The sequence below is a fragment of the Nomascus leucogenys genome, chromosome 14 (assembly GCF_006542625.1).
Source record: "Nomascus leucogenys isolate Asia chromosome 14, Asia_NLE_v1, whole genome shotgun sequence".
Classification (NCBI taxonomy): domain Eukaryota; kingdom Metazoa; phylum Chordata; class Mammalia; order Primates; family Hylobatidae; genus Nomascus; species Nomascus leucogenys.
In genome coordinates this window covers 69,092,565-69,120,139 of record NC_044394.1, presented here as the reverse complement: position 1 = coordinate 69,120,139, position 27,575 = coordinate 69,092,565, and the positions used below count along the sequence as shown (strand labels likewise).

The following is a 27,575-nucleotide window of genomic DNA, read 5'->3' as shown; positions in this document are numbered from 1 at the left end:
GGGCTGGTCAGGAGTATGAACGAGGCAACAAACTAAGGCACCAAACAGATACCCACCATTATTACATATGGTGTATAGATTTAACACCCAGGCACCACCACATCTGCCACTGAGTGGATCCCCAAGGGCAGCTCCATCCACAAGCGGCACAGGGGCTACACCTTCATGCTAGGATCCTGGGGCCCCCGACCCAGCTGGGACCACGAAGATCCTGTCCTCCTCAATCTCTGGGACTGGGGCTCCCCTCCCTCACTTTCTCTGGAATCCCCTTGGACCCCAAGAGCCAGGAGTCCCCTCCCTGTCTTTCCTCTTCTCCCCATCTCCAGCTAGCGCCCTACCACTGCCCTCATCTAGGAGGTGCTGGGGTTTGGGTTCTCACAGCATCACGTGGGGAGGGGCAGGGAAAGAGTGACAGGTGGGAGGGGGACACACAAGCAATCCCCAATTTGGGTTGTACGGAATATTCCACAGAGTGAGAACAGGGTGAGGGTATTTTGCTACCTGGACCCCCCACGAAAAGCTTCATCCTGGACAAGAGAATAAGGACCTGCTGCAACCTCGGCCTGGGGTGGAAGACACCACCCAGGCAGACTCCAGGGTTTCCAGATGTGAGACTACAGGGACTTTGAATGTGGCTGAAGAAATAGGCCTTAGTTTACTTATCCTGGGTTTTTAATTCCGAACTTTTTCAAACATACAGAGAAGTTGGGTGAATGGATTGATTGCCTGTGTACCTCCACCTAGAACTGTTAACATCTCACATATGATATTTAAGGAACCAAGTGTACCACCTCAAAATATCATAAGAAAAACAAAAGGGAATTTGGAGATTGGGAAAAACAGAATCAATGGAGCTGCACAGTGCAGAAAAGCAAAGAAAGATTAAGATAGCAATTAACACCACCCCTGAGACTGTAAATCAACCAGCTATTAAGGCTCTGATTCTACGTCAGGCACTAAAAATGCCTCCTAAGTGAAAGGGATAGAAATGCCACTGAAGCCAGGCACAGTGGCTCACACCTATAATCCCAGCACTTTGGGAGGCCGAGGCAGGCAGATCACCTGAGGTCAGAACATCAAGACCATCCTGGCTAACACAGTGAAACCCCATCTCTACTAAAAATACAAAAAAATTAGCCGGGCGCGGTGGCTCACGCTTGTAATCCCAGCACTTTGGGAGGCCGAGGCGGGCGGATCACGAGGTCAGGAGATCGAGACCACGGTGAAACCCCGTCTCTACTAAAAATACAAAAAATTAGCCAGGCGTGGTGGCGGGCGCCTGTAGTCCCAGCTACTCGGAGAGGCTGAGGCAGGAGAATGGCGTGAACCCGGGAGGCGGAGCTTGCAGTGAGCCGAGATTGCGCCACTGCACTCCAGCCTGGGCGACAGAGCGAGACTCCGTCTCAAAAAAAAAAAAAAAAAAAAATTAGCCAGGTGTGGTGGCAGGCGCCTGTAATCCCAGCTACTCAGGAAGCTGAGGCAGGAGAATTGCTTGAACCCAGGAGACGGAGGTTGCAGTGAGCCGAGATCATGCCATTGCACTCCAGCCTGGGCAACAAGAGCGAAACTGTACATCAAAAAAAAAAAAAAAAAAAGAACAAAAGAAAGAAATGCCACTGAAAGGAATATATGCTGAGGGATGTTACTCATCTTTTACTTCTACACACCATTTCTTTGAATCTTGCCCCAAATGGCATTTTCATGCATTGTCACATCAATTTGGCTCTCAATTTTCAGTGGAGGGAAATCGCAGCCCGGTGGAACCAGAACCCCCCACAGCTGGAATGCTGGCTCTATCACCTTCTGGGGAGGTGACTTTGGGCCCCTGGTTTACTGTCAAAGTCTTGGCTTCCTCAAGGATAAAATAGAGATGATAATATCAGATGCACAAGAATTCAGTGTAGGAACAGTTAGAACAGCATGATATAGTGCCCTAGAACATTAAAGGTGCTTATGGGGCTGTTTTTAATATTGATGTTTAAATATTCATGTTGTCAACAATCAACAAGTGAATCACTTATTATGAGTCAGGTGTTAGGTTTTAGATAAAGAAGTATTTCAAGGTGCATCGTCTCAGCTGGGCTCGGTGGCTCACGCCTGTAATCCCCAGCACTTTGGGAGGTCGAGGTGGAAGAATCACTTGAGCCCAGGCATTCGAGACCAGCCTGGGCAACATAGTGAGACCCTGTCTCTATTTTTTTTTAAATAAACAAAAAATAAAATAAAATAAAATAAAAACATAGCAAAAAGAGGTGCATCATCTCTGGAGCACTGCTGGCTGTGTACTTCCCTGAGTGGTAGAAGATGAAGCTTTACCACTCTAGACTGCAGCTGGACCCTAGTCCTGTTTCCATCACTCCTGATTGTTTGCCCTTGGGCAGGTCAACAACTGCCCTGAGCTTGTGCTCCTCACCCGTTGGGTGGGCGGGATGGTTCCACCTAGCTCAGAGGGCTAGAGGACACTCCCGCAGGGTCCTTGATAAGAATCTCAGGGACTAACACCCAACCACCTCTAGAAGGTATGTCTTGCAAATCCGGCTGAGTTTAATGACCCTGACATATTCTTTTTTAGAATTTACAGAGGGGAGTGTAGTCCCAAACATCAGAAAGCAACACTGCCAACAAATCTGGACTTGTAAATTGATCTGCTTTTCATACCACTCATTCCTACTTCGTTTTTCTTCCTCATTATCAATGAGATCCATCTGTTCCTTAATCACAGTTGCCATCTCTCAAACTTACACCTTTCTGCTTTCTCCACACATTCTCTATGGACATTCCTACATATAATAGTCCCATTAACTTTAATGAGGTCTAAGATATTTATCTAAGATTTAGTGCCTTGCAATACCCAGGTTTCTAGGATGGCTTAGGTAGGACCCCAAAAGCCTCCCCAACTTCTGTCAACCATATCATAAGCCCCCTTTGTTAATCTTTCTGCCATGCTATTATTTGAAAGTAATTTGGGAAGTAAAGGAAAAAGTATGGAATGTCATGATTTCTTTTTTTTTTTTTTTTGGAAATGAAGTCTCACTTTTTCTCCCAGTCTCAGCACACCGCAGCCTCTGCCTCCTGGGTCCAAGCAATTCTCCTGCCTCAGCCTCCCGAGTAGCTGGGATTATAGGTGTGTGCTACTGCACCCAGCTAATTTTTTGTATTTTTAGTAGAGACGGAGTTTCACCATGGTGGCCAAGCTAGTCTTGAAATCATGACCTCAAGTGATCCTCCCACCTTGGCCTCCCAAAGTGCTGGGATTACAGGAGGGAGCCACTGCGCCCAGTGGAATTTCATGATTTCTAACCATCTTATACACACACACACACACACACACACACACACACACATACACACACACAGAGAGAGAGAGAGAGAGAGAGAAAGGGGGATGGGAAAGAAGACAAATACCCCCCTGCAATTCCCAAAATAACTGTGTAAATGTTTAGTATGTATTTCTTTATTGTTTAAAAAAAATTGTTTTTTGAGACAGGGTCTTACTCTGTCACCCAGGCTGGAGTATAGTGGGGTGATCTTGGCTTACTGCAGCCTCAACAGCCTGGGCTCAAGCAATCCTCCCACCTCAGCTTCCCGAGTAGCTGGCATTACAGGCACATGCTACCACTCCTGGCTAATCTTTTTTTTTTTTTTTTTGTAGAGACAGGGTTTTGCCAAGTTACCCAGGCTGGTCTCGAACTCCTGAGCTCAAGCTATCTGTCCGCCCCAGCCTCCCAAAGTGTGGAGATTACAGGTGTGAGCTACCACATGCAGCCTAGTATGTATTTCCTTAATGGTCAATTAACACTAAAATAGTTTTTTATAGATTTTTGGGACTGATTTTTCATTTGTGGAGAGCTTAAAGAAAGCAACCAATTTATAAAATATTTTATAAGATGAACCATAAGGAAATAATACTTGTACACTTGGTTCACCAGAGCTGGGTTTGTTAACCAAACTATGTTGTAATCCAAATTGTGAATATAGTAAGTTTACTCCTCCAGCGTTCTTCCACCCCAAAGACTCATTTGTGTATTCTTCCAACCCTCACCAATTTCAATGAGGAAAAACAATCCCCAATTTCCAAACAGGTCAAATGTTAGCAGGTAAGCACCTTTTCCTCGGATGAAGTTCCTGGGGCAGCCCACTAAAGGTCATTAACCCCTCTGGGGCACTGCACTGGGGGAACAACTTCAACCAAAACTGTCACTCGCTTCTACAACTGTTTATTCAGGAAAGTACATTCTCAGGTCCAATGTGTAAAGTTGGAACAAATCTATCCACCCTCAACCCCAGCTGATAACTCACACCAGGATTTCTGAACTGGGAAACAAAGGTCAGCTGCCCTTCTCTGGAGAGGAGGAGGAGCTAGTTATATCAGGCATGTGTGTAAAATCACATGGGTAGAATGGGAGACCTAGACTTTGGACTCACAACCAAGTTCAAATCTTGGCGCCATCAATTACCAGCTAAGTAACCTTGTACGAGATACTTGACCTCTACAAGTCTGTTTGCACAGCAGCAAAATGGGAACAAGTATCTACCTCTTAGCAGGTTAGAAGCTATGAAAAATACTAAAGTCTTAGCAGCCATTGCCAAGTGCTTTCCAAATGGGGTGGAGCTATTTACGCCCCTTAAGACCAGCCAAAAAGAGCAGCCAGAGCAGCCATTTTACCTCACATTTGCCAGCATTGAAGAGGCTTATTCAGACAAAATCATAATGTGATGGGCCAAAGATGATTCTTGTATTAATTAGTATTTTCTGACTCCCTGGGAAGTTAAACATAGTTTCACATATTTGCAGCCATTTATAGTTGTTCTTTTGTGAATTTCATGTTTATGTTTATTTTCTACAATTAGGGTGAACACTTGGGGCCTTGTTCCTCCTCTTGAATAGAAATGAAAAGATTTCCAAAAATGCTGTGACACAGTTTGAGAGCATGAGTGTGAGCTCATTTCCTGTCCTGAGGACCCCAGGTAATTAGAGTTAATGACCTTGACCATATCCACAAAAACTCCTGAAAAGGGCTATGTTTACGAAAACATTTTCATTATTTTATTTCCAAACTTTGAAGTATACTTCTCAATTAGAAGATCATTTTCCTAATCTGTACATTATGCACACAATGAAAAGGAAAGATTTAGAAGTTTGAAATTTATTTGAGAACCTTAAACATATCTGTCAATTGAGTGAGCTCAGAGCATTGCTAACACCTTGTGAGTCTCAGAAAGAAACTGCAGAAGTGTCCTGGGGCTGTTCCCTGGGCAGTGCATACAGCATAGAGGAAAGGGCAAGTCCCCTTCACTCCCCTCATGGTTCCCTTCATTTCTGAACACCAAGGTTTTGTAAACTGCATTTATTTTATTGTTCACTAAATGTAATCCAGTTTGGGAGAAATAACATAAAACATGGGATATATAAAAACCTCCTCCAAAAATATATTAGAATAGACAATCTGGGACAGTTTTCTATATGGTCTTAAGTGACCAGTCCCTCTCCATCCCGTTACTTATCACTTCAATATCTCAATATCTGCCCCTAGCTACACACAAATTGTGTCTGTGTTTTGTATATAAATATACAGAACACACACACACACACACACACTTTTTTTTTTTTTTTTTGGAATCACTCTGTCATTTAGGCTGGAGTACGGTGGCATGATCGTGGCTCACTACAACCTCCATGCCCAGGCTCAAGTGATCCTCCCACCTCAGCCTTCCAAGAAGTTGGTGCCCACCACCATGCCCAGCTAAGTTTCTGTATGTTTTGTAGCGATAGGGTTTCACCATATTGCCCAGGCTGCTCTCGAACTCGTGAGCTCAAGCAATCTGCCCTCCTTGGCCTCCCAAAGTGTTGGGATTATGGGCGTGAGCCACCACACCAGGACACGAAGTGTATTTTGATTCTCTATCCCTCTTCAACATCAGCCAGCTCCAGACAATAAAAGGAGGAAAAATTTCCCAGGTGTGCCATGCCTTCCTTTCAATCAATACACAAACATTTCATTACCTAACATGTAGCTAAAAGGTTCCCAACATTTTGGGCTTTATGAGAGGATGGAGAGGAAGTGCCTGCAGTCTCCCTGCTGCCAACAAAATTCCAGGGCCCCCACTCTAGCCAACTTGCCCTTGGTTTTCCTGAGAATACCAAGAAGCCATCTGGTCCTCCAATGCACACTATCCGTTTCTGCCAACTCACCTCTGCATTCCCCTACAACCTCATCTTCAAGTCTTGGGCTTGTCTTTAAAACTAGGAGGACACCTACTATATATAGCACTCTCCATGGATGAAGGAAGAAGCCTGCCTGCTTTTGAAGCTCTCAGTCTCACCTCCTCTTCCTCTCATCTTCTTTCCCATTCATCTTCAAGCCTGCCCTATGGCTCCTACAAACAGTCTCCCACTCCAGCATCCCAAATACACTTTCTCCCAAACTTGAGACTCCTCCCTTCCCTCTTCTTTCCATAGCCAGGCTTTTGAAATGGGTTGTCTAGAGTCTTTGAGGTTCCCCATGGTGGTACTGAGATACGGAAGGTACACCGGGACAGAAGGAGGAGGCTGCTTGAAACTGCAGGAGTCTGGTCTGGGGTTCCAACTGAGGGGGAGCACTGGGCCACACCTGAGACCAGTCTGCAACTTGGCACCTTGGCTATCCTATTTGGGAAGCACTGAGTTAATGTCTCTTCTCTCTACCTTTATCACCACCACTTGCCTGGAACACTTCTCTCTGTGGGCACCAGTAACTTCCTAGTAGCTGAATTCCAAAAGCTCCTCTTATTTGTTATTTATTTCTTAGAGACAGGGTCTCACTGTGTCTGTCACCCAGGCTGGGGTGCAGTGGCACAATCATAGCTCACTGTAGCCTTGAACTCCTGAGCTACCACCATGCCCGGTCAATTTTTAAAATTTTGTTAGAGATTGGGTCTTGTAATGTTGCTCAGGCTGGTCTCGAACTTCTGGCCTCAAAATATCCTACTGCCACAGCCTCCTGAGTAGCTGGGATTACAGGCACAAGCCACAGCATCTGGCTCAAAAGCTCCTCTTGACTCCTCGATCTTCTTCTCCCCTCTCTCTCTCTGTGGCATCTAACACCAAGGACTCTCCCCCTCCCCCTCCCCCTCCCTCTCCTCTCTCTCTCTCTCTCTCTCTTTCTTTCTTTCACTCTTATTGCCCAGGCTGGATTCTTTCTTCCTTTCAGATGGAGTTTCACTCTTGTTGCCCAGGCTGGAGTGCAATGGCGCAATCTCGGCTCACTGCAACCTCTGCCTCCCAGGTTAAAACAATTCTCCTGCCTCAGCCTCCCAAGTACCTGGGATACAGGCACCACCTCCTGGGTTCAAGTGATTCTCCTACCTCAGCTTCCTGAGTACCTGGGATTACAGGCACCTGCCACCTTGCCCAGCTAATTTCTGTATTTTTAGTAGAGACGGGGTTTCACCGTGTTTGCCAGGCTGATCTCAAACTCCTGACCTCAGGTGATCCACCTGCCTTGACCTCCCAAAGTGCTGGGATTATAGACATGAGCGATTACAGACCTAAGTGACTGCACCTGGCCTCCCCTTTCTTTCCCTCCAGCTTCCATGATGAATATCATGGAAGCTGGAGGGAAAGAAAGGGGGATGGCTGGGCGCGGTGGCTCACGCCTGTAATCCCAGCACTTTGGGAGGCCGAGGCGGGCGGATCACGAGGTCAGGAGATCGAGATCATCCTGGCTAACACAGTGAAACCCCATCTCTACTAAAAATACAAAAAATTAGCTGGGCGAGGTGGCGGGCGCCTGTAGTCCCAGCTACTCGGGAGGCTGAGGCAGGAGAATGGCGTGAACCCCGGGGGGTGGAGCCTGCAGTGAGCCGAGATTGTGCCACTGCACTCCAGCCTAGGCAACAGTGAGACTCCGTCTCAAAAAAAAAAAAAGAAAGAAAAAGGGAGAGGGGAGTCCCTAAGCGCTCCTCCTACCTTACCCAGTGCTCCCTTCCATCCTCCTCCAATGACTTCTGTCCCTGCTCTAAGCATCTCTTCCCCCTTCTTCTCTACCTCTCTTACATCACCCAGTTTCAATCATCCCCTCAACATCCCCTCACACCTAACGTGTCTCCAATGAAACCGAGGGGTTCCTCCCAATGAGAGCCTCTCATAGACTGTGTGGGCTCTGTTATTGCCAAAATATTCAGTAAGCATCTGTCCACCACTGGGGAGGTAGAGATTGGGGAGGCCTCCCCACCTACAGAAGTCAGTCCCCAGGTGCCCGAGCTTGGACACCAGGAATTAGCTGTGACATCAGCCACTTTCTGGATCTGGTACCTCCCCTCCCCACAGAGGTACAGACAAGAATCTCATTTCCTCCCATCCACCTTTCCTTTCCACTCTGCTACTCTGAAGCCCTTTTCACCTCACCCCTGGCTCCTGTGAGTCTAATTGCTCTATGCCCTTCCAGGTCTTCCTCCTCCAATCCACCATTATCTTTCTAGCCACATGTACAAGTCACATCACTTCCCAGCCTAACTTCTGATGGTTCTCTGCTGCCTCTCGAATAAGATCAGATTCCTTCCCTGGCATTCTATGTCCCTTAGCCCATGTCCTGGCCCCTTATCCTTCCAGGCAAATGGAACTGAAATAAGCTGCATTACCCCAAATCGCCCTGAACTTTTCCTTCCTCCATGTCTTCACTCTCCTGGTGCTGGCTCCCACCTCAAGATGAGAGTGAAGGAGGACTTCCACTTTTTCACTCTAAATGCTTCCTCTTACTATTCACATTCTTCTAAATTAACAAGAATTACCTGGATTAAAGAATGACTGAGTTTTAAGGACTAGTTTAAACCTACTTCTTCGACCTGCCTTCTTGGATCACCCAGGAAGTAATTTTTCTCAATTTCTATTATGAAAATGCTTCTCCAGACTTTACTACCTCTTAACTTCTTATTACAGTGCTACCATGACTTCTTTCCTACTTAATTTTTAAATCCTTTAGGGCAAAGCCTGGGTCTTATCTTGTTTCCCATGGTCCCTTAGCCATTGCCCATGATAGGTATCCAATAGACTTCAGTTGAAGAAGTTGAGGAGTTAGGAAGTAGTTTTAAGAGTGCAAATCTAGGCCCGGCGCAGTGGCTCACGCTGGTAATCCCAGCACTTTGGGAGGCCAAGACAGGTGGATCACGAGGTCAGGAGTTCGAGACCAGCCTGGCCAACGTGGTGAAACCCTGTCTCTACTAAAAATACAAAAATTAGCTGGGCATGGTGGCACGCACCTGTAATCCCAGCTACTCAGGAAGCTGAGGCAGGAGAATCACTTGAACCCAGGAGGTAGAGGTTGCAGTGAGCCAAGATCGTACCACTACACTCTAGCCTGGGTGACAGAGTGAGACCATGTTTAAAAAAAAAAAAAGAGTGCAAATCTAAATTTCCCTAGGTTGGCAAGTAAAAGGTGTCTCTGAATTAGAATGTAAGTAGGGCCTTCCTATTATAGAAGATTTAAAAGATTCAGTGAGTTAATCATATATACTCTTTTTATTTCCCAATTATTTTAGTAACACTGCACATCATTGTGAAGGCTGGAATACGCAGACTGTGTGTGTGTGTGTGTGTGTGTGTGTGTGTGTTTTGCTTCCCTTTTCTTCAAGAATTCCTAAAAGTGTGATCAATGAAGAATGTGACCAAACTATAACTTTCCAAACTTATAACAAATCAAGTCAGCTATTCCCTGCCCAATCCACCCAACCAAAGAAAAAAGATTGACAGGTTCCCAGTCCTTCCCTACAGAGTTTGTCACCGATATCACCCCGGCAATCCAAGGGCGAAAACTTCAGCAATACAGGCCCTCTCAAAAGCTTGTTCCATGTGAAAAGCCCTCATTAAACTCTGAGTTATATTTAGAAAAAAAAAAATGAAACAGGAGTTATATTTAGATGAAATGGCTCAAAAGAATTTTACCAAAAGCAGCATGTTTATACTGATCTTCCAAAAGAAAAGGTTTCCTTAGCTTTTACATACAACTCCTAAAAACAGACAACCTCTTCATACGTATACATACAAAGATTTCTGCTTGGATTCCTTTGGGTCTGAAAGAACAGGAGCTCCCAGGATATGAACAAGACTGCCCATGGGAAGCAGTGGGGTATAAAGGACTTAAAAACGAGCACGCGTTTGAGGACCAGGACCATTTCATACAAAAACCTGAGTTGAGATGGTCTGAGAAATAATAAAGCAAAGCCTTTCGTGTGCTTGTGCTGCACGAAAGAGGTTCTGAAATTTATAAGATGGACACAAAAACCACAGACTCCCTCAGCAATACTACCTAGAAGTGTTTCTTTCCAAAATGTCATCAGCCCTCACTTCATGGTCACAGTCAAACTACTTTCTATCACATTGTAGCTGGCTTGCTGAACCACATTCAACATTTTCTTTTTGCCTCTTTTTTGTCTTAAACTATTTTTGGCATTCACTTTCTAATGTGTTGACTTAAGTTTTCTTTCTTTTCTTTCTTTTTTTTTTTTTTTTTTTTTTTTGAGGCAGAGTCTTACTCTGTTGCCCAGACTGGAGTGAAGTGGCACGATCTCAGCTCACTGCAACCTCTGCCTCCCAGATTCAAGAGATTCTCATGCCTCAGTCTCCGATGTAGCTGGAATTACAGGTGCTTGCCACCGCGCCTGGCTAATTTTTGTATTTTTAGTACAGATGGGGTTTCACCATGTTGGCCAGGCTGGTCTCTAACTCCTGACCTCAGGTGATCTGCCCACCTTGGCCTCCCAAAGTGCTGGGATTACAGGCGTGAGCCACCGCACCCAGCCAACTTACATTTTCCTAACAAAATTCTAGGCAACAGCCCCAAAGTGGTTTAGTAAACCGTGAAGCCTTTTCAGAAATGAATGTATAATTTTGAGGTGATTATTTGAAAAATGGTTTGTGGCAGCTATTCCTCTCTTCACAGGGTCCCAGGGCCTCCAGACAATAAGCAATTGCAGCTCACAGAGACTTGGCCCACATCCCATGCTGAGGGGACCTCTTCTCTAAAGAGCCTCAGGAAAAAGCCACTTCCCAGCATCCCAGCCAAACCAGAGTGGAGGGCAAGGGTGATGGCTCATGGGGAGAGATGGCCAGATTGTAGGACGGGCCAGCCCCCAGTGGTCTCAGCAGGAATTATGCCAGTGGGTGAGGCTGTTGAAGCCTCCTGCCTGCTATTCCTAGGGTTCATTAACACCCTGAAAACACTCCAGCCAATTCCCACTTCTGCATCTGGCTTGGTATTTCCAGAGGAAGTGTTAGAGCAGCAGATAACTGGGGTCACCTAATTTTATACTACCCCTAGGCCTTAGAGCAGCAAAGCCTAAAGTGGTGCAGTTTAGAGGCCAAACAATAAAAAAGACCTAAGATGTCAGAGAGATCGGATCATATATCCCAGGCACTTTCCTCCCTCCTCCCTCCCCACCCATATCTATCCACATTCATTTTACCAGGCTGGGAAACCAACAGAGGGCCACTTTGTCTGTACCTACCATTTGCCTACAGTGACAATTACCTTAATTATATTAATAGAATCATTCAGAGGAAAACCATCATCTCCACCCTATGGTCCAGACAACCAAGTGCTTAAGTGTTTCCTCACTTGCTTTACTTACTGGCAGCAAAAGAACAGGGTCAAATTAGGTTTAACTGTGCTGACCTAACGGCAGGACACTTCCCCAGTATATCCGTGAACTAACAGCAAAAGGCACAGAGACACAGAAACATTGGGAACTGAACTAACTTCTGTAAGGGCAAGTCACCAGGGAGACAAGATGTAGGTATGGGGGTGGGATGGGACTTACTAAGTCCCCAAGAAAGTACATGTCCTAGGAGGCTTGAAAGGAGGCTGGCGTCTGGGCCAGGACAGGGAACAACTGCAGAGATGAACAAGGACAGTCAGAGAGGCATGCAGAGACTAAAGGTTTGCTGCCTCAAGGAGGGCTCCAAAATCCCACACGGGCCTGGATTTAGTAATCAGGAATCTCCAGGATCAGCAAGAATCAGCCTTTGGAAGTTCTTAGGCGAAAGAACACAACGTGACAGAAGGAAAGAAGGAGGGGACACTAACAAAAATCTGTCTCACTTGGACTGTCAGAGAGAGGAGACAGCAGAGCCTGGATGAATCAAAATGCCCTAAAGAGAAATGGGTGCATGGAGAAATAGCCTTGAGGGAGCCATAGTCATATCTGATGGTGAAATAGTCATTTCTAGTGACTTTAACTGCACCAGGACTTGGCTGAGGGCTGATGTACAGATGCTAGTGCCTCCCAGACCCCTCTCTCTAGATATCCTAATGGTAAATGGAAACCTGAGACTTTAGCGGCATTAACTCTCCCCCATCCGCAAAGTTACACGAATCCCATCAAAACTTGCAGAACTAAGCTACATGTATGGGTACTGGTGGGAATCACTGAAAACCTAAATAAGACTGCAGCAGCTCGTTGATCCTCCCCCTTTGATTGGCACGCAGCTCTTTTCTTTTAACGAGAAAAAGCAACAGCCATAGACCCACATCCAGTTTTCACTGCAAAAGTGACACTTACATTCAGGACTTCCTGGGGTGCTCCAGGCCAGCAGGGCCAAAGCTGCAAGGCCTCCCTCCCTCTCGGGGCAAAACTGTGAGGTCTGTGTAGTCCCATTCCCCATTCCCCTCTCTCTCAGTCAGAGTCTCTCCCACCGTCCCCCGTCAACCCCCCTCCAACCCACCTGGTGATGGTAGTGCCCCTGCTGAACCAAATGTGGAGGCCTTGGCTCTCCACTGACCGCTATACAATGACAGCAGGAATGGCCATTCAGCACCTAGCCTTTCTCTACCACCCTTTGATTATCATCCTTATTTTAGGGCAGCCTTAGCATAAAGTGTGTTGTTGGGACCCTGCTCCTAAGAGGCTAACACTCCCTGCCCCCTTACCCACCGTCGACAGCGAAGTGGCAGGCACTGGGAAGCTAGGCAGGAAGCAAAGAACTACTACGATTCACATCGCGCCCAAGCAGCAGCACGCGGGAGCCTGGCACACAGTAGGTAGGCGTTCACCCAAGATCTGTCATCGGACCCAGTACCTGGGCAGGGAGCCTAGGGGTGGAGTGGCGGCTTGGGGGACACAAAGGCCTCGCCAGCCCCCAGCTGCGCCCCTCGCAACGCGGGGGGCGGGAGTTTAGAGCCAGAGAGAGGGGACGAAGGAATCCGCCCTCATTTGCACGTCGTCTGGGGCCCGGTCAATTTGCTTAATCACCGCTCTAAATGCCAGCGCGCAGCACACAATACGCGCCCATTAAAAGGTTTAAAGTGTCGCAGCGCTCGCTTTAAATGAGAAAAGCAGGCGACAAAAGGGGGAAAAAGCCAAGTTCCTCAACTTGAAGAATGCCTCGGGTCGCCTCGAAATCATCAACGCGAGTTTAAAATTCGGAGCTAGCTCCGCAGAAAAGCTGAGGCCCCGGTGCAAGCGCTGGGGGTGGGAACGGGGGCTGTGAATAACCCGCCACGAAAACTGGGTTTCTTAGGAACCAGCCTGCAGCCGCCCAGTGACCCGGAGTCGGAAGACAACGTCGCCAACCCAGCTCCCTAGGCCCCTTGCCCCACTGCCAGAGAAAGCTGACCGATTTCCAAGAAGGAAAGCAAGACCCCCCCCCCCCAAAGCGGGCACAAATCCAAGTTTCCTTCCGTGCAGACGAAGAATTCTGGAGGCCAAGGAAGATCCCAGAGGTGGGCTCCAAAACCTCAACCCGCAAGAGGGGAGAAGTTAAAGTAACTTTACTTTCATCCAGGCACTGGCCAGCGCAGCCTCGCGCTCGGCCGCCAGAGAGTAGTTCAACTCCGCAAACAAGTTCTGCTTGGGATCGGCGCAGAAGGCCCCATCCCCCACTCCATGGCCGAGCCCGGGGGCGCATCCTGCGGGCCGCGGCCTCCCACCCTCCCCGGTGCGCCCGACGGGCACTCACGGTGCGCGCTCCTCCGGGAGACAGGGGTCCGTTGGAGAGGTACGGGCTGCTCAGGTCCGGGATCATCAGGAAGGGGTACCCAGGGTAGGGGGGTCCTTTAAAGAACGCGCTGTCCTGGGGCCTTCTCACTGCGAACAAGACCAAGGCGAGGTGAGGCCCAGGCCCCCGGGACAGCGCCGCGGCAGGGGGCTCGAGGCCGGAGCCGGGGACCCGAGCGCCCCCCACGCGCGCCCCACGGGGGCTGCCGCCAATAGAGGCGGAGGGCAAGGGTGCGTCCACCCGAGCGAGGGGGACCGTGGGCCGCCCGGGCTGAGCAGCAGAGAGCAGCGGGAATCGAGAGTGGGGGGCTGTCCCGGCGGGCACGTACCTTCGGCGAAATAGTCCCGTGGCTTCTGGAAAGTGTCCCGGGCGGGCTGCGGGCGCCTCTCTGCCTGCGGAGGAGACACAAAGGCGAGAGCGGGTGAGCGGACGCAGGGCCGGGATCCTCCGGGGCTGGCCGCGGTGCCTCCTTACCTCCGAGTCCGAGCTGCTGCTCTGGTTCTCCGACTCGTTGACCAGGGACGACTTGACCTCGTCTAGGTCCCGTTGCGCCGAGGCGCTGTCGCTGCTCGGCTCCTGCTCCTCGCCTCCCTCGTCCTGGAAGGGGATCAGCTCGTCGTTCGCCCCGAGGTCGTCCCCTCCGCCGGCCGCCCCGGCGCTGGAGCCGCCGCCTCCCCCGCTGCCGCCGCCGCCGCCGCCGCCCCCGCCGCCGAGCTGGGGCATGGTGGGGCCGCGGGCCGGGGCAGCCGCTCTCGGAGCCCCTAGCCGCCCGCGCCCTGCCCGGCCCGGCCCGGCCCGGCCCGGCGCCCCTCCCGCCCGGTTGCCGGCCCGCTGCGCTAGCCGCCGCAACAAAGTTTGACAGGGCGTGGCCCCGCGGGAAGCGGGCCCGGCGCTGCCCGGCCGGGGCGCAGGCGGCTCGGCTCGGGCCCCTCCGGCAGCGCCGAGCCTAGGGCTCCCCAACTCGCCACGGCCGCCGCCTGCTCCGCCGGGGCGTCCCAGCCCCTGGCCCGCCGGGGAGGGGCGAGCGGGGAGGGAGGGAGGAGGGACCGCGGGGCTGGGCAGGGGGGCCGGAGGGAGGAGCCCCGGCTGCAAGCTGACACCCGCGCGCCTCGCGGAACCCGGAGAGCTGCGGTGCGCGCGCACACACACATACACATACACACGCACTCACACTCACACGTTCACACTCGCACCTTCCGGGGGCTGCGTCTCCCTGCAACGTGCACCGCCCCCAACCCCCTCCTGCGCCCCACACTGCACCCTCGGCGGCCCTCCCCACGGCCTCCCTCGAGTCCTGGAAGTCTTACCCCCACCCCTCCGCATCCCCTAACTTTCTCCCAAAGAACCTCCAGAACTCCGCGCAGGTTCACACCCCCTCCCACCGTATCGGCGCGCTGGCGGGCGGCACTGCCCCCTGCGGGAAAGCCTCGGACGCACAGACTGGCCGCGGGGCCCTCCCCCTGCCTAGAGTCCCTCCGAGCGCGCGAGCTGATGCACGGACTAGGACACTGGGGACATCTATGGAACCCCGGAAAATGTCCGGCGGCTTTCCGCGCCTTTTTCCTGTGGGGTTCCAACGCGACCCCCGGCCTGGGTTTTCAACCTTGTCCAGGTATACAGATTTCCCTGCTGAAATCTGGAAGATCACCTTTTCTTCATTGTTTGGGACTAGGTCCTAAATCGAAAAATCGCGATCTTGGGTTCAAAAAGAATTTGGATTTGGTTCATTGCGAGGGAAAATTGCCTGTCCAGTGATCTCCGAAGCCATTCACAAAGCTGCGTGAGTAGCCAATGAACACGAGAAAAATGCTCAACCAGCCTCATACCTAAGTAATGCCTGTGATGCGAGCGCCACGGCCCGCGCCTGGCGTTCCATCTACTCCCGAGGCCGAGGCAGGAGGATCGCTGGAGCTCGGGAGTTTGAGACCAGCCTGGGCAACATAGCAAGACCTCATCTCCAAAAAAAAAAAAAATTTTTTTTTTAAATAAAGAAATGCCTGTTACAATAACATTAAGATGTCGTTTCTCTCCAACCTGTGCGGGAAAGTTTGAGGAAAATGAATAATATCTTGTGTTATCCACCGTGGGGAACTATTAGAGCATAAACTTAGAAAACAGCTTGGAAGGCAGTATGGAACTATGTAAAACTATTTTCAGCCCAACTGGCAGAAGAGTTTCTACAGAGGTGCCCGCACATATGGGCAAAGCCACACGTGCTAGGTTCAAAGCATCAGAGAGCTTGGTGACATGCATTCTTCATCTTTCTTTACAGTGACAGTCCATGCAGCTGGCCAGTTCTATGCAGGGTCCCTGCCCCTCCCCCCACCCATATACACACACACACACAGACACACACACACACACACACAGGCACATGGACCTAGATTGATTTTGGAGGAACATCTTTAAATGAAACACTATATATGACACTCACTATTTTATTTTTGTTTTAAAAAAATTATACACATTTATTTCTGCGTAGAAAAATATCTGAGAAGATACAAATTATTATCAATGACTTTCTGGGAAAGGATAAGTGAAAGGAGATAGTTTTCTGCTTTCTATGAACTTTACAACAAGCAGATATGCCTTTTCTAATTTTTTACATGATACACGAGTACAGTCTCATAAAGTGTTTTCAAATAACAGATGTATCTTGAGCAGTATCGAGTAACAAGTGAAAGTTCCTCTTTCCCCCCCAGGACATAGGACCCTTCTAATTAACCACTTTCAGTTAACTGCCTCTGGTTAACCACTGTTACTAGTTTGGTATATATCCTTCCAGACACTTTCCTAGGCAGTTATGAACATATGTAAACTTACTTACAGATACTCTGATTTACATACATAGAATCATACTCTTTGTATTATTGTGTTATTTTATTTTTATAAAATTTAAAAGTCAGACGATTTTTCATGTTTATGGTCCATAAATATATGAAAAACCTATTGTACTAGTTTCGTGCTGCTACTGTCACAAATCACGAAAAACTTGGTGGCTTAAAACAACAGAAGTTTATCCTCATAGTTGTGGAAGACAGAAGTCCACTGTCGGTTTCACTGAGTAGAAATCGAGGTGTTGACGGGGCCATGCTCCCTCTGGAGGCTCTGAAAAGAATCTACCCTTGTCTCTTGCAGCTTCTGGGGGCTTGTGACCACATCACTCCCACCCTTGCGTCTGTAATCACATTGCCTTCTTTTTTTGTCTGTGACAAATTTTCCTCTGCCCCCTTCTTGTAAGAAACCATACTTGTGGTCGGGCACGGTGGCTCACGCCTGTAATCCCAGCACTTTGGGAGCCCAAGGCAGGTGGATCACAAGGTCAGGAGTTCAAGGCCAGCCTGGCCAACATGGTGAAACCCTGTCTCTACTAAAAATACAAAAAGTGGCCAGGCACGGTGGCAGGTGCCTGTAATCCCCGCTACTCGGGAGGCTGAGGCAGGAGAATCGCTTGAATTCGGAGGGCGGAGGTTGCAGTGAGCTGAGATCGCACCACTGCACTCCGGCCTTGGCGACAGAGTGAGACTCCATCTCAAAAAAAAAAAAAAAAAAAAAAACTTGTGATGGCATTTAAGGACCACCTGGATAACCTGCCCATGTCAAAATCCTTAACTTCATATCTGCAAAGACCTCTTTTCCTTAAACATTCACAGTTTCCAGGGATTAGATCATAGATGTAGCTTTGGGAGTGAGACATTATCAGCCTGCCACACCTATAAACCAGAAATGCAAATGGAAACGGCATTGAGATAACCAGTTTTCATCTGTCAGATTGGCAAAGGAAGAAAAGAATGGTAACACCCAGCATTGGCCCCTATACTAAGAAGCACATAGATGCTGGGCCATTGTGTAACAGTTCTAAAGAGAAGTTTGGCAATACCTGTGAAATACCTTTAAAAGTGTGAACCCTTTGACTTATCCACGTACTTCTAGGATTTTATCTGAAGGAAACAACTAGGTACACAAATAAATCTGTAGAAGTGTGTTCATCACAGTGAAAAAATCTAGAAACAATCTCAATGTCCCCTATAGGGAATTATGAAGTTAAATCATGGTGCATTCATCTAATGGAATGTTATGACATTATGGAAATATGTTTGTCAATATAGAAGGAGGCTCATAATGGTAAGCAAAAGTAGCAAATTAAAATTAACATGTAGACTTCCACTTCCCATTCTAATGGGGTATTGATGTCAGATTGACTCCTTTATCAAGAACAACTAACCATAAACTCTGGATAAAATACCAAAATAAAACAACAAAACCCAGCTGAGTTGAAGGCATCACTGTCAACCAAGTCAGCCAGAACATGAGGAATCAAAACACCAGAATGGAAATTCATTCAAGCGAGTTTATATTCACTGCTGTTTCATCCCCTCAGATAATTTGGTGATTTGCAGCACCAGGCATAGAGGCCAAACCAAAAACAATCATCTAGAGCAGCATACTACAGCTTGCTGCCTGTTTTTGAATGGTCTCAGCTAAGACTTTTTTTTTTACTTTTTTTTTTTTTTTTTTTTTTTTTTTGAGACGGAGTTTCACTCTTGTTGCCCAGGCTGGAGTGCAATGGTGCCATCTCGGCTCACCACAACCTCCACCTCCCGAGTTCAAGCGATTTTCCTGCTTCAGCCCCCTGAGTAGCTGGGAATATAGGCATGCACCACCACGCCTGGCTAATTTTGTATTTTTAGTAGAGACGGGGTTTCTCCATGTTGGCCAGGCTGGTCTCAAATTCCTGACCTCGGGTGATCCGCCCAAGTGCTGGTTTTACAGGTGTGAGCCACGTCGCCTGACCGCTTTTTTTACATTTTTAAGTGGTTGAAAAAGATCATAAGGGCCAGGCGCAGTGGCTCACGGCTGCAATCCCAGCATTTTGGGAGGCCGAGGCAGGTGGATCACCTGAGGTCAGAAATTCAAGACCATCCTGGTCAACACGGTGAAACCCCGTCTCTACTAAAAATACAAAAAATTAGCTGGGTGTGGTGGCGGGCACCTGTAGTCCCTGCTACTCAGGAGGCTGAGGCAGGAGAATGGCGTGAACCCAGGAGGCAGAGCTTGCAGTGAGCTGAGATCACGCCACTGCACTCCAGCCTGGGCGACAGAGCGAGACTCCGTCTCAAAATAAATAAATAAATAAATAAATAAATAAGATAAAATAAAATAAAATAAAATAAGCCGGGCGTGGTAGCGGATGCCTGTAACCCAGGAGGCAGAGGTTGCAGTGAGCCGAGATCGTGCCATTGCGCTCCAGCATGGGCAACAAGAGCGAAACTTTGTCCCAAAAAATAAAAATAAAAAAAAGGATAATATTTATGACACAGGAAAATTATATGAAATTCAAATATCAGTGCTGATAAAGTTTTATTGGAACATAGCCATACTCCTTAGCCTATACATTGCCAATGGCTGCTTTCACACAACAATGATGGAGTTTAGGACATGTATTGCTTAATGATAGGGATACATTCTGAGAAATAGGCAATTTCATTGCTCTGTGAACATATGGAGTATACACAAACCTAGGTGGTATAGCCTACTACACACCTAGAGTATATGGTATAGCCTGTTTCTCCTAGGTTACAAACCTGTTCATCATGTTACTGTACTGAATACTGCAGGTAACTGTAATACATTGGCAAGTATTTGTGTATCCAAACATATGTAAAGATAGAAAAGGCACAGTAAAAATATAGTATTACAATTTTATGGGACCCTACCATGTATGCGATCCCTCATTGACCAAAACTTTGTTATATGGTGCCTGACTGTAGTTGCAACAGGGACAGTATATGCTCTTATCACTTCATACTGCTGCTCAGTACACCACAAATCACAGTGATACAGTGTTTTCAGTGCCATGCATATCTCTGTACTGTGACATTTATTTTAAATTTTTATTACCAGGGCATATCCATTATGTCAAAACAAAAAAAGAAAAGTAGATGTATTCATCCATTTCCACACTACTATAAAGTACTACCTGAGACTGGGTAATTTATGAAGAAAAGAGGTTTAATTGACTCACAGTTCCACAGGCTTAACAGGAAGCATGACTGGAAAGCCTCAGGAAACTTACAATCATGGCACAACGTGAAGGGGAAGCAAGCGCCTTCTTCACCTGGTGGCAGGAGAGAGACAGAGAGGAAGTGCTACACATTTTCAAACAACCAGATCTCGCAAGAACTCTACCATGAGAACAGCAAGAAGGAAGGTCCCCCTGCCCCGTGATTCAGTCACCTCCATGAGGCCCCTCCTTCAACTCATGGGGATTACAATTCAACATGAGATTTGGATGGAGACACAGAGCCAAACCATATCAGTAGACTATGAATTTTGTGCTTTTAAGGCACGGTGAAGTATGGATTATTTTATTAGCAAATTAGGTGACAAAGCATTGTGTTTAGTATGCAACAACAGCAGTTATGCTAAGAGAACATAGTCAACATCACGAGAGTAAGCACTCATCAACAATTTTCCCAACTGAGAGGAAAAGAATGATCAGAAAAATTTAAAAATTGAAATCAAGCGGGGCGCGGTGGCTCACGCCTGTAATCCCAGCACTTTGGGAGGCTGAGGCAGGTGAATTGCCTGAGGTCAGGAGTTCGAGACCAGCCCGGCCAACGTAGTGAAACCCTGTCTCTGCTAAAAATACAAAAAAATTAGCTGGGCGTGGTGGCGGGCACCTGTAATCCCAGCGACCAGGGAGGCTGAGGCAGGAGAATCGCTTGAACCCAGGAGGCGGAGGTTGCAGTGAGCCGAGATCACGCCATTGCACTCCACCCTAGGCAACAAGAGCGAAACTCCATCTAAAAAAAAAATTGAAATCGGAATATCTAATCACAGCAAAATTTCTTCACAAAGTAAGTGTCCTAGAGGCTCATTTGTTAGGAAAGCAAGGAGAGCTATTAACTGATGGTGACTTAATTAAATTGTACTCAAGAGCAGTAGCCACAGAAATATGTCCAGAGAAAATAAACTTGCCTTTCACCGTTGCTAAAAGAGTTTAGGACATTGAAAATAACATCAATAGTCAATGGGGATTGGGTGCAGTGGCTCACCTGTAATCCCAGCACTTTGGGAGGCTGAGGCAGGCAGATCACCTGAGGTCAGGAGTTTAAGACCAGCCTGGCCAACATGGCAAAATCTTATCTCTACTAAAAATACAACAATTAGCCAGATGTGGTGGCGCACCCTTGCAATCTGAGCTACTCAGTAGGCTGAGGCAGGATAACTGCTTGAACCCAGAAGGTGGAGGTTGCAGTGAGCTGAGATTGTGCCACTGCACTCCAGCCTGGGTGACAGAGTGAGACTCCATCTCAAAAATAAATAAAATAAAATAAAATACATGACAACAATAGCACAAAAGACAGAGGGGGGATATGGCATTGAACCAAACTAAGGTTGTCTGAGAAGTGGTGAAAGTAGGAATTTAAAGTACACTCTAGTAGGCCAGGCATGGTGGCCCATGCCTGTAATCCCAGCACTTTGGAAGGCTGAGGAGGGGGGATCACTTGAGGTCAGGAGTTCAAGACCAGCCTGGCCAACATGTCAAAACCCCGTATCTACTAAAAATACAAAAATTAACTGGGCATGGTGGCACACACCTGTAATCTCAGCTACTGGGAAGGCTGGAGCAGGAGAATTGCTTGAACCCAGAAGGCAGAGGTTGCAGTGAGCCGAGATTGTGCCATTGCATTCCAGCCTGGGTGACAGAGGGAGGCTTCGTCTCAAAAAAAAAAAAAAAGAATATTACTAACAAACTAATGAGCAAGAAAGGAGAAAGGAGACAAAAACTAAAGAACAAATGGAACAAAAAAATATTAAAATGATAAAGTCAAAATTTCAGTAATTATTTTAAATGTATATGATCTAAACACTCCAAGTTTAAAGACAAGATTTTTAGAGTATATTTTTAAAAAGCAGCTATCTGCTGCTTACAAAAGCTATACCCTTGAGGTGATGACAAATCAGGTTGAAAATAAAAAGAGGGAGAAGGATAAACATAAAAATGCTAACCTAAAGAAAGCTGATTAGCCGGGTGCGGTGGCTCATGCCTGTAATCCTAGGACTTTGGGAGGCTAAGGTGGGCAGATCACGAGGTCAAGAGATTGAGACCATCCTGGCCAATATGGTGAAACCCTGTCTCTACTAAAAATACAAAAATTAACTGGGTGTGTTGGCATGTGCCTGTAGTCCCAGATACTCGGGAGGCTGGGGCAGGAGAATCACTTGAACTCAGGAGGCAAAGGTTGCAGTGAGCCAAGATCGTGCCACTGCACTCCAGCCTGGCGACAGAGTGAGACGGCATCTCAAAAAATAAAAATAAAAATAAAAAAATAAAATAAAATAAAGAAAGCTGATTAGGCCGAGTGCAGTGGCTCATGCCTGTAATCCCAGCACTTTAGGAGGCTGAGGCAGGTGGATCATTTGAGGCCAGGAGTTCAAGACCAGCCTAGCCAAGATGGCGAAACCTCATCTCTACTAAAAAAATTAAAATTAGGTGGGCATGGTAGTACATGCCTGTAATCCCAGCTACTCGGGAGGCTGAGGCAGGAGAATCGCTTGAAACCAGTAGGCAGCAAGATTCCACCATTGCATTCCAGATTTCAGCCTGGGCAACCGAGTAAGACTCCAGGGGCAGCATGGAGGAAGAAAGCTGATTTATCTAAATTAATATTAGATGAAGTAGGCTTTAAAACAAAAATATTAGTAGAGATAAGTGGGACATTTCATCATGATAAAAGGGGAAGATAAAATAACTCAAAATTTTCATTTACCTAATAACATAGTTTCAAAAACATACGTAAAAACAGAACGGAAAGGAGAAATAGATAAAACTAAAATCATAGCTGGCAATTTTAATATACCTCTTTCTGTAACTGACCAAACAAGCCACAAAAAATCAACGAAAATATAAAAGACTTGAACAATGCAACTAACAAACTTGACATATATAGAAAACATTGCAACGACAACTGCAGAATCCATATCCTTTTTTTTTTTAATTGAGATGGAGTCTCACTCTGTCACCCAGGCTGGAGTGCAGTGGTGTGATCTCAGCTCACTGCAACCTCTGCCGCCCTGATTCAAGCAATTCCTCAGCCTCCCGAGTAGCTGGGATTACAGGTGCGTGCCACCACACCCAGCTAATATTTGTATTTTTAGTAGAGGCAAGGTTTCACCATGTTTGCCAGGCTGGTCTCGAACTCCTGGCCTCAAATGATCCGCTCGCCTCAGCCTCCCAAAGTGCTGGGATTACAGGCGTGAACCACTGCGCCCGACCTCTGTATGCTTTTTAAGTGCACGTGCAAATTTCAAAGAATGGCCATGCAGAGTATGTTTTTTGACCACAGTGGCAATAAGCTAAAAAACAATTTTAAGTCCGGGCATGGTGGCTCACGCCTGTAATCCCCGCACTTTGGGAGGCCGAGGCGGGTGGATCACGAGGTCAGGAGATCAAGACCATCCTGGCCTAACATGGTGAAACCCTGTCTCTACTAAAAAATACAAAAAATTAGCCTGGAGTGGTGGCAGGCACCTGTAGTCCCAGCTACTCGGGAGACTGAGGCAGGAGAATGGCGTGAACCCGGGAGGTGGAGCTTGCAGTGAGCCAAGATCATGCCACTGCACTCCAGCCTGGGAGACAGAGCGAAGACTCCATCTCAAAAAAAAAAAAAAAAAAAAAGCAATTTTAAAAGAAAATAGGAAATTTGAATATCCCCAAAATCTGGAAATTATGCAAATATATTCCATTTTATTTATTTAAAAATAAAAATATATATATTTTTTATTTTTTGAGATGGTGTCTCACTCTGTCGCCAGTCTGGAGTGCAGTGGCATGATCTTGGCTCACTGCAATCTCCACCTCCTAGGTTCAAGTGATTCCCCTGCCTCAGCCTCCCAAGTAGCTGGGACTATGGGCCCATGCCACCACACCCAGCTAATTTTTGTATTTTTAGTAGAGACAGGGTTTCATTGTGTTGGCCAGGATGGTCTCAATCTCCTGACCTCATGATCTGTCCGACTCGGCCTCCCAAAGTGCTGGGATTACAGGCGTGAGCCATCGCACCCAGCCTTATTTTTAAATTTAATTTAGTTTTATTTTTTGAGACAGACTCTCTGTTGCCCAGGCAGGAGTGCAGTGGCACGATCTCGGCTCACTACAACCTCCGTTTCCTGGGTTAAAGCGATTCTCCTGCCTCAGCCTCCCGAGTAGCTGGGATTACAGGCACGTGCCACCACGCCCAGCTAATTTTTGTATATATACATTTTTTTAGTAGAGACGGGGTTTGGCCATGTTAGTCAGGCTGGTCTGGAACTCCAGGCCTCAAGTGATCTGCCCACCTCGGCCTCCCAAAGTGCTGAGATTACAGATATGAGCCACTGCCTGTATATATACTTATTAAGTGCACATGCAAATTTCAAAGAATTGCCATGCAGAGTATGTTTTTTGACCACAATGAAGATAAGCTAAAAAGCAATTTTAAAAGAAAAGAAGAAATTTGAATATCCCTACAATTTTGGAAATTATGCAAATAAATTCCATTTTATTTATTTAAAAATAAAATATATTTTTAAAGAGAAAAGGTATAGTACCATAATGAAAGGGGACCATAAAACACAAAATATATCAATACTTAAGTAGTAAAAGGATATTATGAACAACTATGCTAATAAATTTGAAAATTTATATGAATGAACAAATTCCTTAAAAAACTTGACCTCAATTCACATAAGAACTGAAAAATCTGAATAGGTCTATTATTGTTAAATAAGTGGAATGTAGCAGGGTGCCGTGGCTTACACCTGTATTCCTAAGAGTTTGAGAGGCTGAGGTGGGAGGACTGCTTGAGGCCAGAAGTTTGGAAGCAGTCTGTGCAGATTGGGAGACCCCACCTCTACAGAAAATTTAAAAATTAGCCAGATGTGTTGGTGAGCACCTGTAGTCCCAGCTACTTGTTGGGGGCTGAGGGGGGAGCATCACTTGAGCCTAGGTGGCTGAGGCTTCAGTGAGCTGTGATTGTGCCACCGTACTCCAGCCTAGGCAAGAGAGACGCTGTTTGGAAAAAAAAAAAAAAAAAGAAATCCATAATTTAAAATTTTCCTACAATATAATTGTACACCCAGATGGCTTCGTCGATTAATTCTTCTAAACTTTCAAAGAAACAAATAACACAATTTGTTATGGGTTGAATTGTGTACCTTCCAAAAATGGATATGTTGAAGTCTTAACCCCAAGTATCTCAGAATTCCAAATGTGAGTACATTTGGAAATAGGGCACTGCAGATGCTATTCATTAAAATGAGGTCATGCTGGAGCGCCTAAACCAATATGACTTGAGTCCTTATAAGAAGACGACCATGCGAAGACGGACAGAATGCCAGGTGAAGATGGAGGCCATGTATCTGTGAGCCAAGAAACACTGAGGATTGGGTTCACCAGAAGCCACAAGAGAGGCATGGAGCAGATTCTCCCTCAGAGCCTTCACAGAAGGAACCAACACTACTGCTCCTTGATTTTGGACTTCCAACCTCCACAACTATGAGGGAATATATTTCTGTTGTTTTAAGCAGCCCAATTTGCGGTACTTTGTTACAACAGCCTAGGGATACTAATACACAATTTTATATAAACTCTTCCAGACAACAGAAAAGGCAGAAATACTCATTTTATAAATTCAGCATAATCTTGATACTACAACTAAAAAATATATTATAAGAAAATTACAAGCCAATCTTTCTTATTACGATATATGCAAACATCCAAAAGAAAAAAAAAATTTTTTTGAGACAGAGACTCACTCTGTCACCCGGGCTGGAGTGCAGTGGTGCCATCTCAGCTCACTGCAACCCCCGCCTCCCAGGTTCAAGCCATTCTCATGCCTCAGCCACCCAAGTAGCTGGGATTACAGGCGTGTGCCACCACATTCAGCTAATTTTTTTGTATTTAGTAGAGACAGGTTTTCACCATGTTGGCCAGGCTGGTCTTGAACTCCTGGCCTAAAGTGATCTGATTGCCTCGGCCCCTCAAAGTGCTGAGATCATAGGCATGAGGCACTGTGCCCGGCCAAAATAATATATTATTATACTGGATTCAGCTATATATAAAAAATGAATAGAGCTGAGTGCAGTGTCTCAGGCCTGTAATCCCAGTTACTCAGAAGGTCAAGGCTTGAGGCCAGGTGTTCAAGGCCAGCTTGGGTGACATAGGGAGATCCCAGCTCTAAATAAATTAATTAAATAAAAATTTTAAATATAAATAAAAAGAATAGTAAGTCATGATAAATTGGATTTATTCCAAGACTGACAATTCATTTATCATTCAAAAATTCAATCAATATAATTTACCACAATTACAGAATAAAGGAGAAAAACCATATGATCACTTCAATAGATACTATTTTTTATATAATTCAGTATCTATATATAGTTTTTTAAAAATAAAAGCTCTTGGCAAACTAGAAATATCAGGAATTTCTGTAATAAGGTAAAGGTTGTCAATAAAAAAATACAGTAAATATCATGCTTGATGAAATATTGAAAACTTTCCCTTTCAGATCGCGAATAAGAAAAGGATGCTTGCTAACATCACTTCTATTCAGATTTACGATAGGAGATCTTAGACAATATAACAAGGCAAGCAAAATAATGAAAAAGGGCAGGGAGTGGTGGCTTGCACCTGTAATCCTAGCACTTTGGGAGGGTGAGATGGGCGATAACTTGAGGTCAGGAGTTCGAGACCAGCCTGACCAACATGGAGAAACCCCATTTCTACTAAAAATACAAAAATTAGCCAGGTGTGGTGGTGCACACCTGTAATCCTAGCTGCTCGGGAGGCTGAGGCAGGAGAATTGCTCGAACCCGGGAGCCGGAGGTTGTAGTTAGCTAAGATTGCACCACTGCACTCCAGCCTGGGCAACGGAGCGACTCCATCTCAAAAAATAAAAAAATAAAAAATAATAATAATAAAAAAGAGGCTGGGTGCAGTGGCTCACGATTGTAATCCCAGCACTTTGGGAGGCCAATGGGGGAGGATCACCTGAGGTCAGGAGTTCAGCCTGGCTAACATGACGAAACCCCATCTCTACTAAAAATACAAAAATTAGTGGGGCGTGGTGGCATGCACCTGTAATCCCAGCTACTCGGGAGGCTGAGGCGAGAGAATCGCTTGAACTCGGGAGGAGGAAGTTGCAGTGAGCAGAGATTTCACCATTGCACTCCAGCCTGGGTGACAAGAGCGAAACTCTGTCTCAAAAGAATGAAAAGATATATTACATCAGTTGGAAGGAAAGAAATAAAACTCATTATTTTCAGACAATATGAATTGTATGTAGGAAAATGTAAAAGAATTCATAAACTGTTAGAATTAAGTGAATTTAGCAAAATCTCTCTATAGATCAATATAACAAATATCAATTGTATTTCTACATACTAGCAATCAACAATGAGAAAATCAAATAAACGATATCATTTAGATAGCATCAAAATTTACCAAATCTCAGAAATAAGTTCAACAAAAGATATGCAAGTCATCTACATAGAAAACTAAAAATATTACTCATGGGAATTAAAGATGACTTCAACAGAAAGAAAAGGTAGGAATATT

At 46.3% G+C, this 27,575-nt stretch overlaps 1 protein-coding gene across 1 annotated transcript in view; it reads right to left on the bottom strand.

The window, feature by feature from the left end:
* TCF7L1 (transcription factor 7 like 1) overlaps positions 1 to 14,989 on the bottom strand; it is a 178,496-nt gene extending 163,507 nt beyond the window's left edge. The window contains exons 1-3 of the mRNA XM_030827990.1: positions 14,444 to 14,989; positions 14,298 to 14,361; positions 13,931 to 14,058 (exon numbers count right to left, since the gene is read on the bottom strand). Of these exons, the coding sequence (XP_030683850.1) occupies positions 13,931 to 14,058; positions 14,298 to 14,361; positions 14,444 to 14,692 (441 nt within the window). The 5' untranslated portion in view covers positions 14,693 to 14,989. The remainder of the gene's footprint in view (positions 1 to 13,930; positions 14,059 to 14,297; positions 14,362 to 14,443) is intronic.
* Between the last annotated feature and the right edge of the window lie 12,586 nt (positions 14,990 to 27,575).